At 40.2% G+C, this 13,002-nt stretch overlaps 1 protein-coding gene across 1 annotated transcript in view; it reads right to left on the bottom strand.

Moving 5' to 3' along the window:
• Positions 1-13,002, bottom strand: part of LOC126184692 (uncharacterized) — a 331,999-nt gene that overhangs the window by 247,637 nt on the left and 71,360 nt on the right. The window contains exon 7 of the mRNA XM_049927189.1: positions 9,375-9,484. Within this exon, the coding sequence (XP_049783146.1) occupies positions 9,375-9,484 (110 nt within the window). The remainder of the gene's footprint in view (positions 1-9,374; positions 9,485-13,002) is intronic.

Here is a 13,002-nt window from a genome sequence, read left to right on the forward strand (position 1 = left end):
AATTTCATGCCTGTTTCTCTGTTTAAGAGGTTTAATCTTGCATTTTTTAAGAATGAATTCATTCAGTCTGCATTGCATTAGTTGCTCACTGAACAACCAGCTAAATAGCTCAATGACACATCAGTGTCCATTGATGACAAGTCAGGAGGGTAGCAAGTTGCATATCTACCACTCTAACTGTTTTCATAGTTTGCTTCTTCAGTTAGTTTTGATACTAGGTGTGTGCATGCTGAGTACAGATGCAGAGGAGCTGGCTGCGATTCACGAACAGCTGAATGCACTTTTGGCTACGGTTAGTCACCTTCAGGCTGCTGCCTCAGGGCGTAGAAGTGGCGAAGATCCTGCACGTCACATGGGGCACCTCAGGTGTCACTTGTTTTGCCCACTGGCTCTACTTCTGAGTGCACCCGATGCAGTAGATCTGCCCTCACAGAAGGGTGACGGGCAGGTGGTAATGAGTTCGCATCACTCAAGGCCGATGGTCAACGTGGAGACTGGCCAGTTGGCCTCACCCATTCCCTCTGAGACTGCAGCGGTTCCCCTCCTTCAGCAGGGTCTGAGCAGGCACACAGGGGAAGGGGTTCACCAGTCATCAGGAGCTCCAACATTAGGTGTGTTATTGAGCCCCTTATGCTGAAAGCATTCAGGGCTGGAAAGAAAGTCAATGCACACTCAGTATGTCTGCTGGGGCCCTCATCCAAGATGTGGAGGCAAACTTGCCTGTGGCTATCAAGTATGCAGGATGCAGTTGTCTGCAAGTTGTGACTCATGTCGGCACAAACGGCGCCTGTCACATGGTTTCTGGGGTCATCCCCAGTTCAAACAGGCAGGTGGCAGAGGTGGTGAAAACTGCTAGATTTGCGTGTGGGGTGCAGCAAAGCTCGCAATTTGCAGCATTGTTTCCAGAGTTGATCAGAATGCTTTGGCTTTTTAGCTGAGTGGAGGGTCTCGACTATAGGCTTCGTCGAATCTGTGACGGTTTTGGCAGTAGATTTGTAGTGCTGCATTATCGCTCGGGGGTTTGTAGGACTCCCGTCGATAGGTCAGGGGTGCACTACACAAAGAAAGCAGCTACTTGGGCAGCAGAGTACTTGTGGAGTGCACATGATGGTTTTTTAGACTAGGCAGTAGTTTGAAGTACTCTGATGAACACTCACCAGTCTTTACACAGCCAGGGCAGTCAGATCGTGTTCAGAGCAAAGACACTTTGCCAAAATTTTATCAGTAGTTGTCGAAGTATTTGTAACAAAGTTCCTGAATTTACTGTTCTCCAGTAAAGTTCTCATGCTCAAATTATTCTTAGGACTAAGAAACCCAAAATGGAAATCTCTGAGATATTTAGCGAGTCATGGAATGTGTATTCTCATGCTAAAATTATTCTTGGGACAGAGATCTGGCTGAAACCCAAAGTGGAAATCTCTGAGATATTTAGCAAGTCATGGACTGTGTATTGGGAAGACAGATTAGAGGCCACACGAGGAAGAGTGTTCATTGCAGTTGACAAAAATATTGTCTCTATTGAGGTCGAAGTTGAGTGTGACAGTGAAGTTAACTGGTCATGTATAACAGATGTAGGTGAAACCAAGTTAATAGTTGGATGTTTTTACTAGCCATCAGACTCCTCTGTGACAGTTCTATAGTCAGTCAAAGGAAGTCTATTATCAATAGCATGGAATTACCCAGATCGTGCAGTACTAGTTGCAGGTGACTTTAACCTACCTAGTATACACTGGGGCGTGTACAGATTCACTGCAGGGGGTGCAGACCGACAGTCATGTGAAATACTTTTGAACGCAATGTCTGAAAACTCTCTTGAGCAGCTTCCTTGGCACTTCACAAGCAATGGAAATATTTTAGATGCAGTAGCTACAAATAGGACAGAACTTATCAACAATGTCAGTACAGAAATGGAGATTAGCGATCACGATGTCGTTGGTTATGAAAGTTAATAAATCAGTCAAGTGTTTCTGCTAGAGAGAACAAAGAAGCAGTTGTTAGCATCACACTTAGCCAATGAATTGATATCATTTAGTTCCAGTAGAGGGTGACAGACGAATTAGGGGTAAAGTTTAAGCAGACTGTAAATTGTGCTAACCATACAGGTTAGCAAAAATTCTGGCAGAGAACCCAAGAAAATTCTGGGCCTATGTAAAATTGCGAAGTGGATCTAAGGCTTCCATTCAGTACCTTGTTGACCATTCTGGTGTGGCGGCTGAAGTTAGCAAAACAAAAGCTGAAGTTTTAAATTTCACCTTCACAAAATCATACACATAGGAGAACCATACAAACATACCTTCATTTGATCATTGGACAGACACTCATATGGATAACATAGTAATAAGCATACCTGGCATACACAAACAACTGAAAAATCTGAATGCGAATAAATCACCAGCTCCAGATGAAATCCCAGTTTGGTTCTACAAAGAATACTCTACGGCATTGACCCCTTACCTAGCTTGCATTTATCGTGAATCTCTCGCCCAGCACCAAGTTCCACACAATCATAGACCAATAACCCTAACTTCAGTTTTCTGCAGAATCCTTGAGCATATTCTCAGTTTGAATATAATAAACTTTCTTGAGATTGAGAAGCTTATGACCACGAATCAGAATGGTTTTGGAAAGCATCACATCATGCGAAACTCAGCTTGCCCTTTTATCACATGAGATACTGTGAAGTATGGATGAAGGGCAACAGGCAGATTCCATATTTCTAGATTTCCGGAGAGCATTTGACACGGTGCCCCATTGCAGGTTGTTAACAAAGGTACTACCATACGGACTAAGTTCACAGATATGTTGTCCTCGATGGTGAATGTTCATCAGAGACAAGGGTATCATCAGGAGTGCCCCAGGTAAGTGTGAGAGTACCACTGTTGTTCTCTATATAGATACATGATTTGGTGGACAGGGTGTGTAGCAATCTGTGTTTGTTTGCTGATGATGCTGTGGTGTACGGAAAGTTGTCATTGTTGAGTGACTGAAGGAGGATATAAGATGACATAAACAAAATTTCTAGTTGGTGTGATGAATGGCAACTAACTCTAAATGTGGAAAAATGTAAGTTAATGTGGGTCAGTAGGAAGCACAAACCTGTAACAATCGGTTACAGTGTTACTAGTGCACTGCTTGACATAGCCAAGTTGTTTGACATACTCAAGACGTTTAAATACCTGAGTGTAATGCTGCAAAGTGATATGAAATAGAACAAGCATGTGAGAACTGTGGTAGGGAAGGCAAATGGTCACCTTCAGTTTATTGGGAGTATTTTAGGAATGAGTGGTTCATCTGTAAAGGAGATTGGATATAGGACGCTGTTGCAAACTATTCTTGGGTACTGCTCAAGTATTTGGGATCCGTAGTACCAGGTACGATTCAAGGAAGACATTGAAGCAGTTCAGAGGTGGGCTGCTAGATTTGTCACCAGAAGGATCAAACAACACATAAGTGTTACGGAGATGATCTGGGAACTCATATAGGAATCCCTGGGGGGAAGGTAACATTCTCTTCGAGAAGTATTACTGTGAAAATTTAGAGAACCGGCATTTCAAGCTGGTTACCGAACGATCCTACTGCGGCCAACATACAATGCACATAAGGGCCATGAAGATAAAATCGAGAAATTATGACTCATACAGAGGCATATAGGCAGTCATTTTTCACTCACTCTATTTGGGAGTGGAACGGGGAAGGAAATGACTAGCAGTGGTACAGGGTACCCTCTGCAATGCACTGTATGGTGGCTTGTGGAGTATCTATTCAGATGTAGATGCTCATCATAATTTGGAATAACAAAGGCACTGCAATAATGTATTTATCCACAGACACCAGACAAGCAACTTTCAAGTAAAATTTCTTCCTTGTAAGAGAAGAATGGATGTACAAGTGCAGCTTGTGGACACATGGTTGATGACATATGGAAGTTTGGATCTGGCCATGGGTCATGCTCAGATAGCCAAATGGTAATGTGACTGCTCATGATAAGTGGGGAATCTGGGTTCAAGTCCTCGTCTGGCACAAATTTTCATTGTCATCATTCCACTATGCAGCTGATGGTATTCCATATTCACAATAGTGAATAAATTTCATGTTTTTCATAGTGGCTGTAGTCACCGCAGCACCTGTTCTGTTGGAGATGTATGCATATCTGAAGGAACTTTACATTGTTATTCGGAATAACACAGGCACTGCAATAATGTATTTATCCTCCGACACTGGGCAAGAGACATTCAAGTAAAATGTCTCCCCTTTACGGGAATATAAACAATGGATGTATGAGTACAGGTTGTGGACACAAGGGTGACTATATATGGAAGTTTCGGTGTGGCCATGTGTCATGCTTGGATAGCCAAATGATAAGGCAACCACTCACAATAAAATACAGGTTTGAGTCCTGGTCCAGCATAAATTTTCACAGTCATCATTCCATTATACAGCTGATGGTAGTCCACATTATCAATTGCAAATACATTTCATGACAATCTGAATTGGTGAAAGTGTGTAACAACAATGTACCATTATAAAACACATGGTTAGGTGGTACTGACAATTCCAGTGTGACCAAACACATCTGAAGGTCTAAGACCAAAGTGGTGGAATCTCTGTGTGAAGACATGGGAGCTGCAAGAGAAGTGGATAACCTGGTGCTCCAGACCAGTGTATCACACTCACAGTGATAGTAGACACAGTGAATACTAGTCATGGATTGGTTTTTCAACATCTTGTACACAACTATTCTGTCCCCCCCCCCCCCCCCAAGACTGCACAGCCCAGAGTTAACAGACTATGCTTGTATTGGGCAAACTGTCACAGGAGCATACTACTGAAATCTGGCTAGGTCACATAAGGCTGTCACAGCTTAATCCCACTGGAGGCTGTCCAATGCCCTACCTCACTCCGCAGAGGACACAGTCACACACATGCTGCTTCTTTGAGCTATTGAACTCTACAGTCCCCCCCCCCCCCTTCCCCTCCTTATGTGACTATCAATACACACCGGAAAAGAAACTGTTAAGAGTCATAAGACCACTCAAAAACTACACATTTTATGGAAAATTGTAGCGCTCTATAACCAGTAATGAAAAAAGCAATTAATAAAGATTAATAGTCAGAAGCATCATACATAAACAATAGAGGCATTCTCTGGAACGACAACTTAACTAATATTCAAATCAGTCAGTAATTCTTAAATATGGAACTATCATGTCACATGTTTTAAAACAACACCATGTCATTTACATTTGACTGAAATTTAGTCCATGTATGAAGTTATAAATGATTTTAAAAAATTTAAAACATCGGATGCTCTGTATCTCAATGCATTTCAGTTATGTCTTCATTCCAGAGAACCCCTCAATAATGAGGTACAGGTAATTTAATTGCATGTTTTACAGAATCAGAGCTCTTTCGTCATTAAGAACTAAATAAATATTTACCATTGCCACATGCCACTTACTATACCTATATTAGTGGATGTCTAGTGTTCTGTATGAAAAAATTAACACTGATTAACAAGCCAATAGTCAATGGCCTTGATACAGTGGTCACACTGGTTCCCGTCAGATCATCAAAGTTAAGTGCTGTTGGTGTTGGCTAGCACTCTGACGGGTGACCGTCCTGGTCCGCAGAGTGTTATTGGCATGCAGCATGCACACAGCACTTGTAAGACCAACTGAGGAGCTACTTCATTGAGAAGTAGCAGCTCTGGTCACAAAAACTGGCAACTGCTGGGAGAGCAGTGTGCTTCCCACGTGCTCCTCCACATCCGCATCCAGTGATGCCTATGGGCTGAGGATAATGTGGCTGTCAGGCAGTACCATTGGGCCATTGAAACCTGTTCAGACGGAATTAAGTTAATAAGCCAATTATGTGACACAACCAACAGCGTATCAGCAAAAAATGAGCTCTCTGCAGTTTCCATGCTATATTCAGACATCCATAGCTAAATAAATAATCGTCATCACCATATGCCTCTGGGTTCAGCTGTACTGCTGGGTTATATCAGAAAAATGAACCCACATTAATAGGTCAATTAGGAGACAGAGGCAACCAAATATCAACAAACATGCAAGACCTTTTAAGTACTAAAACCCAGGATGCTGTCTGCAACTGTGAGTATTCATCAGAAACAAGAGACTCATCTGCAGGACCTCTCTTATCACCTCTATACATAAATGATCTGATGGACAGGGTGACTAGCAATTTATGCCTATTTGCTGGTAACATTGTGGTGTACAGGAAGGTGGCACCGTCAAGTGATTGTAGGAGGGAACAAGATGACTTAGACAGAATTTTTAGTTCGTGTGATGAATGATAGCTTGCTCTAAAAGTAGAAAAATGTAAGTTAATGTAGATGAGTAGGGGAAAAAAATCCCATAATATTTGTATACAGTATTAGTACTGTGCTGTTTAACACAGTCATGTTGAATAAATATCTACGCATAATGTTGCAAAGCTGGTGTGACCTATTCTTGAGAACTGCTTGAGTGGTTGGGATGCCCAACAGGTCAGTTTAAGGAAGACATCGAAGCAATTCTGGGGTATGCTGTTAGATTTGTTACCAATAGATTCAATCAGATATTATGAATACTTTTTGTGAACTTAAATATGAATCACTGGAGGGAAGATAGGACTCTTTTTTAGAAGAACTATCGCAGAAATTTAGAGCAAAGGAAAAATGACAGTCTATACGCCTCTACACGATATGTAAATTGGAGGTGTAGAGGGGGAGAAAGGAAAGGAAAGGGAGAGGATCACTGCTCTGTCAGCTAAATCAGGACGTTACACAGAATCAGCAGCGACGAGTGAAAATATGTACTGGACCAGGATTTCAACCCAGGATCTCCTGCATACTAGGCAGGTACATCAACCACCGCACCATCTGGGACACAGTATTATCGCAGCTACACGGACTATCTCAGCATGCCTCATGGCTGATCCACACTCCCATCAAGAGCCACCTAACTACAGTCCCTGTCCATTTCCCTCCATGTTCGTTCCCTGATACTCCCACAGGAGATCGGATGTATTTGTAAATCCACACTGAAGAAAGTGGATCCATTGCCCAGCTAGGACTCCACACGATCCATAATTTCTCATAACTTGCCTTCATGGTCCTCATGCATAATGTACGTTGGTGGCAGTATAATCGTTCTACACTTGGCCTCAAATGCGACCTGTAAATTGTATCAATTGCTCATGTACAATGTAATAATTGATGGTGCAGGGCAAAGAGTGGTCTCTCTTTCTTACTGTGTCAGTTACTGGCTGAATTTTTCAGTCTATTCATTTGGGCCTCCTGAAGTGGTGCTACAGTCCTACAAAATATATGTTGTATCTCAGGGCTAGGAAGTCGTCTCCAGACATACTGTCACTAATTACACCAAAAGAAATAAACTTTTGCCAGTGCATGGGTAGCCTAGGATATCTTATGCAACACATAATTAAATTAATTTCCAAAAAGAGTTTAATTTTTCCAGCTGTTGCATCTAATGAGTTGCCCTTCTTTGCCAAGCAGTACATGTCTGTGCCCTTTGCAACAACTTCAAAGAACGTTTCACTGAAATATTCAGAGAAATACTGAGCAGGACTCTGAACTGACAAAGCTTTCTGAAATAAAGAGCATGATGCTAAGATAGGCTGTAAATGAGAAGTGGAGTGGATAATTCAAATCACACTTATCTGCTAGTGATCTACACAAAAATGTAATATATTTGTGGTGTCTGTGCATGTAAAATTTGTTTCTCGATAGATCACTGGTCTGGATTTTGTTTCTAGACAATTTGTGGTGTTCTGTACCTCACACATTTCATCAGAGATGAAATCATCATTACTTTCATCTTCAAATTGTACAATTTTTTTGTTGAAGAGGAAGCAAACTCTTGATTTTTGTCTGACGACATTCCACTCAGGTTCAAATCCTCCAACAGAGAATGAATCTGACTGTTTGTTAAACCCGTATATACAAACCACTAATGTACATCAGGACTTATTATTGTATGAAAGCGAGAAGTAAAACGAGCAAAATCAGTTTGTAAGCACATGATCAGTAGAGACTCATGTTACACAAGAACATTAGATTATGATTTTTATCATCAGCTGTTCACTGTATATATAATATCAAACACACGCCTGCAACTACAGGTTAAAAGAATGTAAATAACAGAAAATATTAGCTACTAATCTGACAAATACATGATGCATTTGACTCTATACAGTTTGAACATACCGTCTCCCATCTATTGGCTCTGACCTGAAACAAAAATAAGCAAAGTGTGTATCATGAGACTTCCACTACCACTTCAGGCCAGTTGGAAGCATGTCTGGGAAAACATGTCGGCAAACAAAAATAAAACCAAACCCACAGAATTGTGTAGGCTGGTGTGGAAAGGGATAAACTTCCTAAATAGTGTTTGATGAAAAGAACACCTTCCATCCACAGAGTCCCATATGAGCTCATTGAGCATATCCATAGCACACTTGTGTTGATTGAAACTACTGATAACAAATCTCACAGCATGCCTCTTTAAATGGTGTTGATGTCTTCCTTTAATCTCACCTGTTGGGTTCCACAATATTCAAGCAGTACTCAACAATAGATTCCACAAGTGTTCAGTGGAACTAATAACATGAAATGTAGTGAAGACAAGTGGCGGAGTTTGATTAATACATGATTTTTGGAAAAAAAATTATGAATATCACTTATGGGACTCTCTTGTTGCCTATTTTTCATTATCTTTCCAAAGCTTAAAGGAAAAATGGAACAAAATTTCGAGATTAATGCACTCGTACTCTCTGTGACTAATCAATCAAGCACTAGCTCAAATGAACATTTAATGATTATGGAAGCATCTGGACACTGCCTTGAAGTAGTTTAGGTCAACTAAATCAGAATATGATTGCCCAATGTCTCAATCACAGCCCCTCCATGATCCTATTTGTTCAAATGGTTCAAATGGCTCTGAGCACTATGGGACTTATCTTCTGAGGTCATCAGTCCCCTAGAGCTTAGAACTACTTAAACCTAACTAACCTAAGGACATCACACACATCCATGCCAGAGGCAGGATTCGAACCTGCGACCATAGCGGTCGCGCGGTTCCAGACTGTAGCGTCTAGAACCGCTCGGCCACTCCGGCCGGCGATCATATTTCTTCCAGTGGTTTTGTGCTACTACACAGTTTCTCTGTGAGACACTATTTTTTTTTAAAAAAAGTTACTGGTCAAACAAGTTCCAGACTGTAAAAATCATTTATTCCCTCCTAAATCTTTCTCATCTGATATTTATAAAAAAAAAATATACATGAGAAATGTAGAGAATGTGCAGAGACTGTATACAATCTATATTCTCAGATTATCCTGGAAACTATTACCTCTGTTCCTCTTCTGTAGCTTCTTGCTGGGCAAATATTTTGTCTAATTTCTGTATAATTTCATCATCATCTTCATGCACAAGGCTCATTAATATAGCCTTTTCCTGGGTCTGCAACAAGTGTAGAAGAATTAGAATTTAACAAAAATAAAAACTCTATTTTTCATGCGCATCACATAACAGTGCACATGAGTAAGTGTGAAAAACATGGTATCAAAGTCCTGTGTCAGCAATGAGATGTGTGTAACTTTACCAGATGTGAAAGTTGGATTGATGTTGACTTTGGAGACCTGAGACACCATACAGGTCGCACTGAAGTTAGAGTCCTGTGTTCTTGATGTGTTTTATGGCTTACAATTTAACTAATTTTGAAAGGATAGTAATGAATCACTTGAAAATCACTACTAAGCTGAAACTGCAGTAGTTCACAAAAGGAAATAAAGTACCAGTCGAATGCTGAATGATTTATCAGTTAGACAATTATACATAACTGTGACTCGTAACTAGGAAAATTATTGATTTTCTGGTACTGTTTTGATGGTGCAGTAACTTGTCAGTGTTTTTAAACACACAAGTAACAGAAGGTTATGGACTGATAAATACCCTGCTGGTCACTAAAATTACAACATTCTGAATGTGGTACGCAACACACATCAAACTGACATGAAATACACATCATGGTTGGATATGGAAATGATTACCATTTCAGCACGCTTGCACAAAGTAGGTAGAAGTAATATCATCTACATTCTGTGTATAAGGAAATATTATGGACAGTGTATGTCATTCACACTGTTTATGAGAAGCTCATGTTATGCCTCATTTAAAAGGACAAACACCTATTTGTACATGTTGGAACCAGAAAGCAACAGATTTGTCGTCTGCTGAGAGTGAGATTGTAAGATTAGTGAAGTAGAAACAAGCTGAACTAATACATAGCTCCCAAACAATTAAGCACGAAATCAAGAGCTAGGAGTGCACACAAAGCTTTAAGAAAGTATAGTTTCAAAGGAAACGGGTCAAAAACCAACAGAAAAAACATGAGAAGAGTAGAGAATTCTTTCAATACATAGTGTGATTTACTTAATATGTCTGCAGCAATTATACCTGTAACTTCTACAAATATTATTAAAGAATGAATCTGACTTCTTGCAAAACCCATGCTGTTTCTTTCTTCCCCAGGAGATGGAAATGGAGTTTCTAATTTGATTTTACTCTAGAAATTACATGAATTTTGTAAGTGCTAGACCATGTGAAGTATCTATTTTTGTTTACACCAAAGATGGTTAAAAATGGAATTGAAAGTTGAATGATATCTTATGTGAAGCTGACTTTCTACTGTTGTTGTTGTGGTCTTCAGTCCTGAGACTGGTTTGATGCAGCTCTCCATGCTACTCTATCCTGTGCAAGCTTCTTCATCTCCCAGTACCTACTGCAGCCTACATCCTTCTGAATCTGCTTAGTGTATTCATCTCTTGGTCTCCCTATACGATTTTTACCCTCCACACTGCCCTCCAATACTAAATTGTTGATCCCTCGATGTCTCAGAACATGTCCTACCAACCGATCCCTTCTTCTAGTCAAGTTGTGCCACAAGCTCTTCTTCTCCCCAATTCTATTCAATACCTCCTCATTAGTTATGTGATCTAGCCATCTAATCTTCAGCATTCTTCTGTAGCACCACATTTCGAAAGCTTCTATTCTCTTCTTGTCTAAACTATTTACCGTCCAAGATTCACTTCCATACATGGCTACACTCCATACAAAAACTTTAAGAAACGACTCCCTGACATTTAAATCTATACTCAATGTTAACAAATTTTTCTTCTTCAGAAACGCTTTCCTTGCCATTGCCAGTATACATTTTACATCCTCTCTACTTCGACCATCATCAGTTATTTTGCTCCTCAAATAGCAAAACTCCTTTACTACTTTAAGTGTCTCATTTCCTAATCTAATTCCCTCAGCATCACCCGACTTAATTCAACTACATTCCATTATCCTCGTTTTGCTTTTGTTGATTTTCATCTTATACCCTCCTTTCAAGCCACTGTCCATTCCGTTCAACTGCTCTTCCAAGTTCTTTGCTGTCTCTCACAGAATTACAATGTCATCGGCGAACCTCAAAGTTTTTATTTCTTCTCCATGGATTTTAACACATACTCCGAACTTTTCTTTCGTTTCCTTTATTGCTTGCTCAATATACAGATTGAATAACATCGGGGATAGGCTACAACCCTGTCTCACTCCCTTCCCAACCACTGCTTCCCTTTCATACCCCTCAACTTTTATAACTGCCATCTGTTTTCTGTACAAATTGTAAATAGCCTTTCACTCCCTGTATTTTACCCCTGCCACCTTCAGAATTTTACTACTACTACTACTAAACAAAAACGTTTTGTAATAACAACACATAAAATATTACATATTTATGAAATGAAAATCTGTATAATATGTAAGAAAATATGTAATGTCCTGAAAATACATTATTAAAAATTTAGCATAAGAAAAATAAATTTAACTGAAATCGACTTCTGAATTACACTCTGGCCTACTGTATTATCCAATATGCACTTAATCATACCAGAAACATAAAAAGTACATTAAGGAGGTACATTGTGCATTACTCAGTTTTTTATAAGGAGCAGTCAAATGGAAACAAAACAAAATGGAAACAAATTGCCATAATTGTTAATACTTTTATCCCACTATGAGACAAGATGGTAAGTGCCTCCATAGAAAATGTTTGCAGTTGTTTATGGAGCCATGATTGAATCCAGGTGTGCACCTCTTTGTCCAAAGCAAATCAACTGTCATGAATGTCTGAGTGACTTTCTTCAGGGCACAAAAAAATTTGGAAATCACATGGGGAGAGATTGGTGCTGTATGGAGGACGTGTAAGGGCTCCCCAATGAAACTTTTGCGATGTAGTTGAAACAACTTTGGTAACATGTGGACCCACTGTAGAAGTTTCATTGGAAAGCCCTTACACATCCTCCATAAAGTTCCATGTCCATGCATTTGCTGCCCTAAAGAAAGACATTTGTGGTCATCGATTTGCTTTGGAAGAAGAGGTGCATATCTTAGTACAATAATTCTGCCCCTCCCCCACTCCCAACCCCCTCAAGTGCAGAGAAAAGTTCATACATTTTCAGAATGGAATACGCATCAATCTCTGAAGTCGTCCAATTCTTGAAACAGCATTCATTCCGAGACTAGGTCGGTGGAGTCCTTGATGACAAATCCAAAAGCTGAAAAAGCCTCGAGGCTGAAAAGATTCTCTGTATCCATGTTGTGAACCACAAGTAAGGTGAGGTGGCATATGACCTGTTTGTATGATTGCACGATCATGATTTGTCCTTCAAGTGTGTTGTTTTGGTTGTTATATACCACCAAGCAGTGAGCTGTGGATTGCAGGGGAGGTGCTCCCAGCTGGAGGTATGTTTGAAACTTTAACAGAGGTGCATAGGTGCCCATATCGACCTGTAGCTGAACTTGTTTATCTTAAAGAGTGACTGTCATGAGTAGTTTCTGAGGGGACATGCCTAGGTTGGAGGATTCTGACAAAATCACATTAATGCTCAGTCAGTTCTGACATGGTGCATGTTGTTTATGTCGAGCATGACAGA

Source organism: Schistocerca cancellata, chromosome 4, assembly GCF_023864275.1.
Source record: "Schistocerca cancellata isolate TAMUIC-IGC-003103 chromosome 4, iqSchCanc2.1, whole genome shotgun sequence".
Lineage (NCBI taxonomy): Eukaryota > Metazoa > Arthropoda > Insecta > Orthoptera > Acrididae > Schistocerca > Schistocerca cancellata.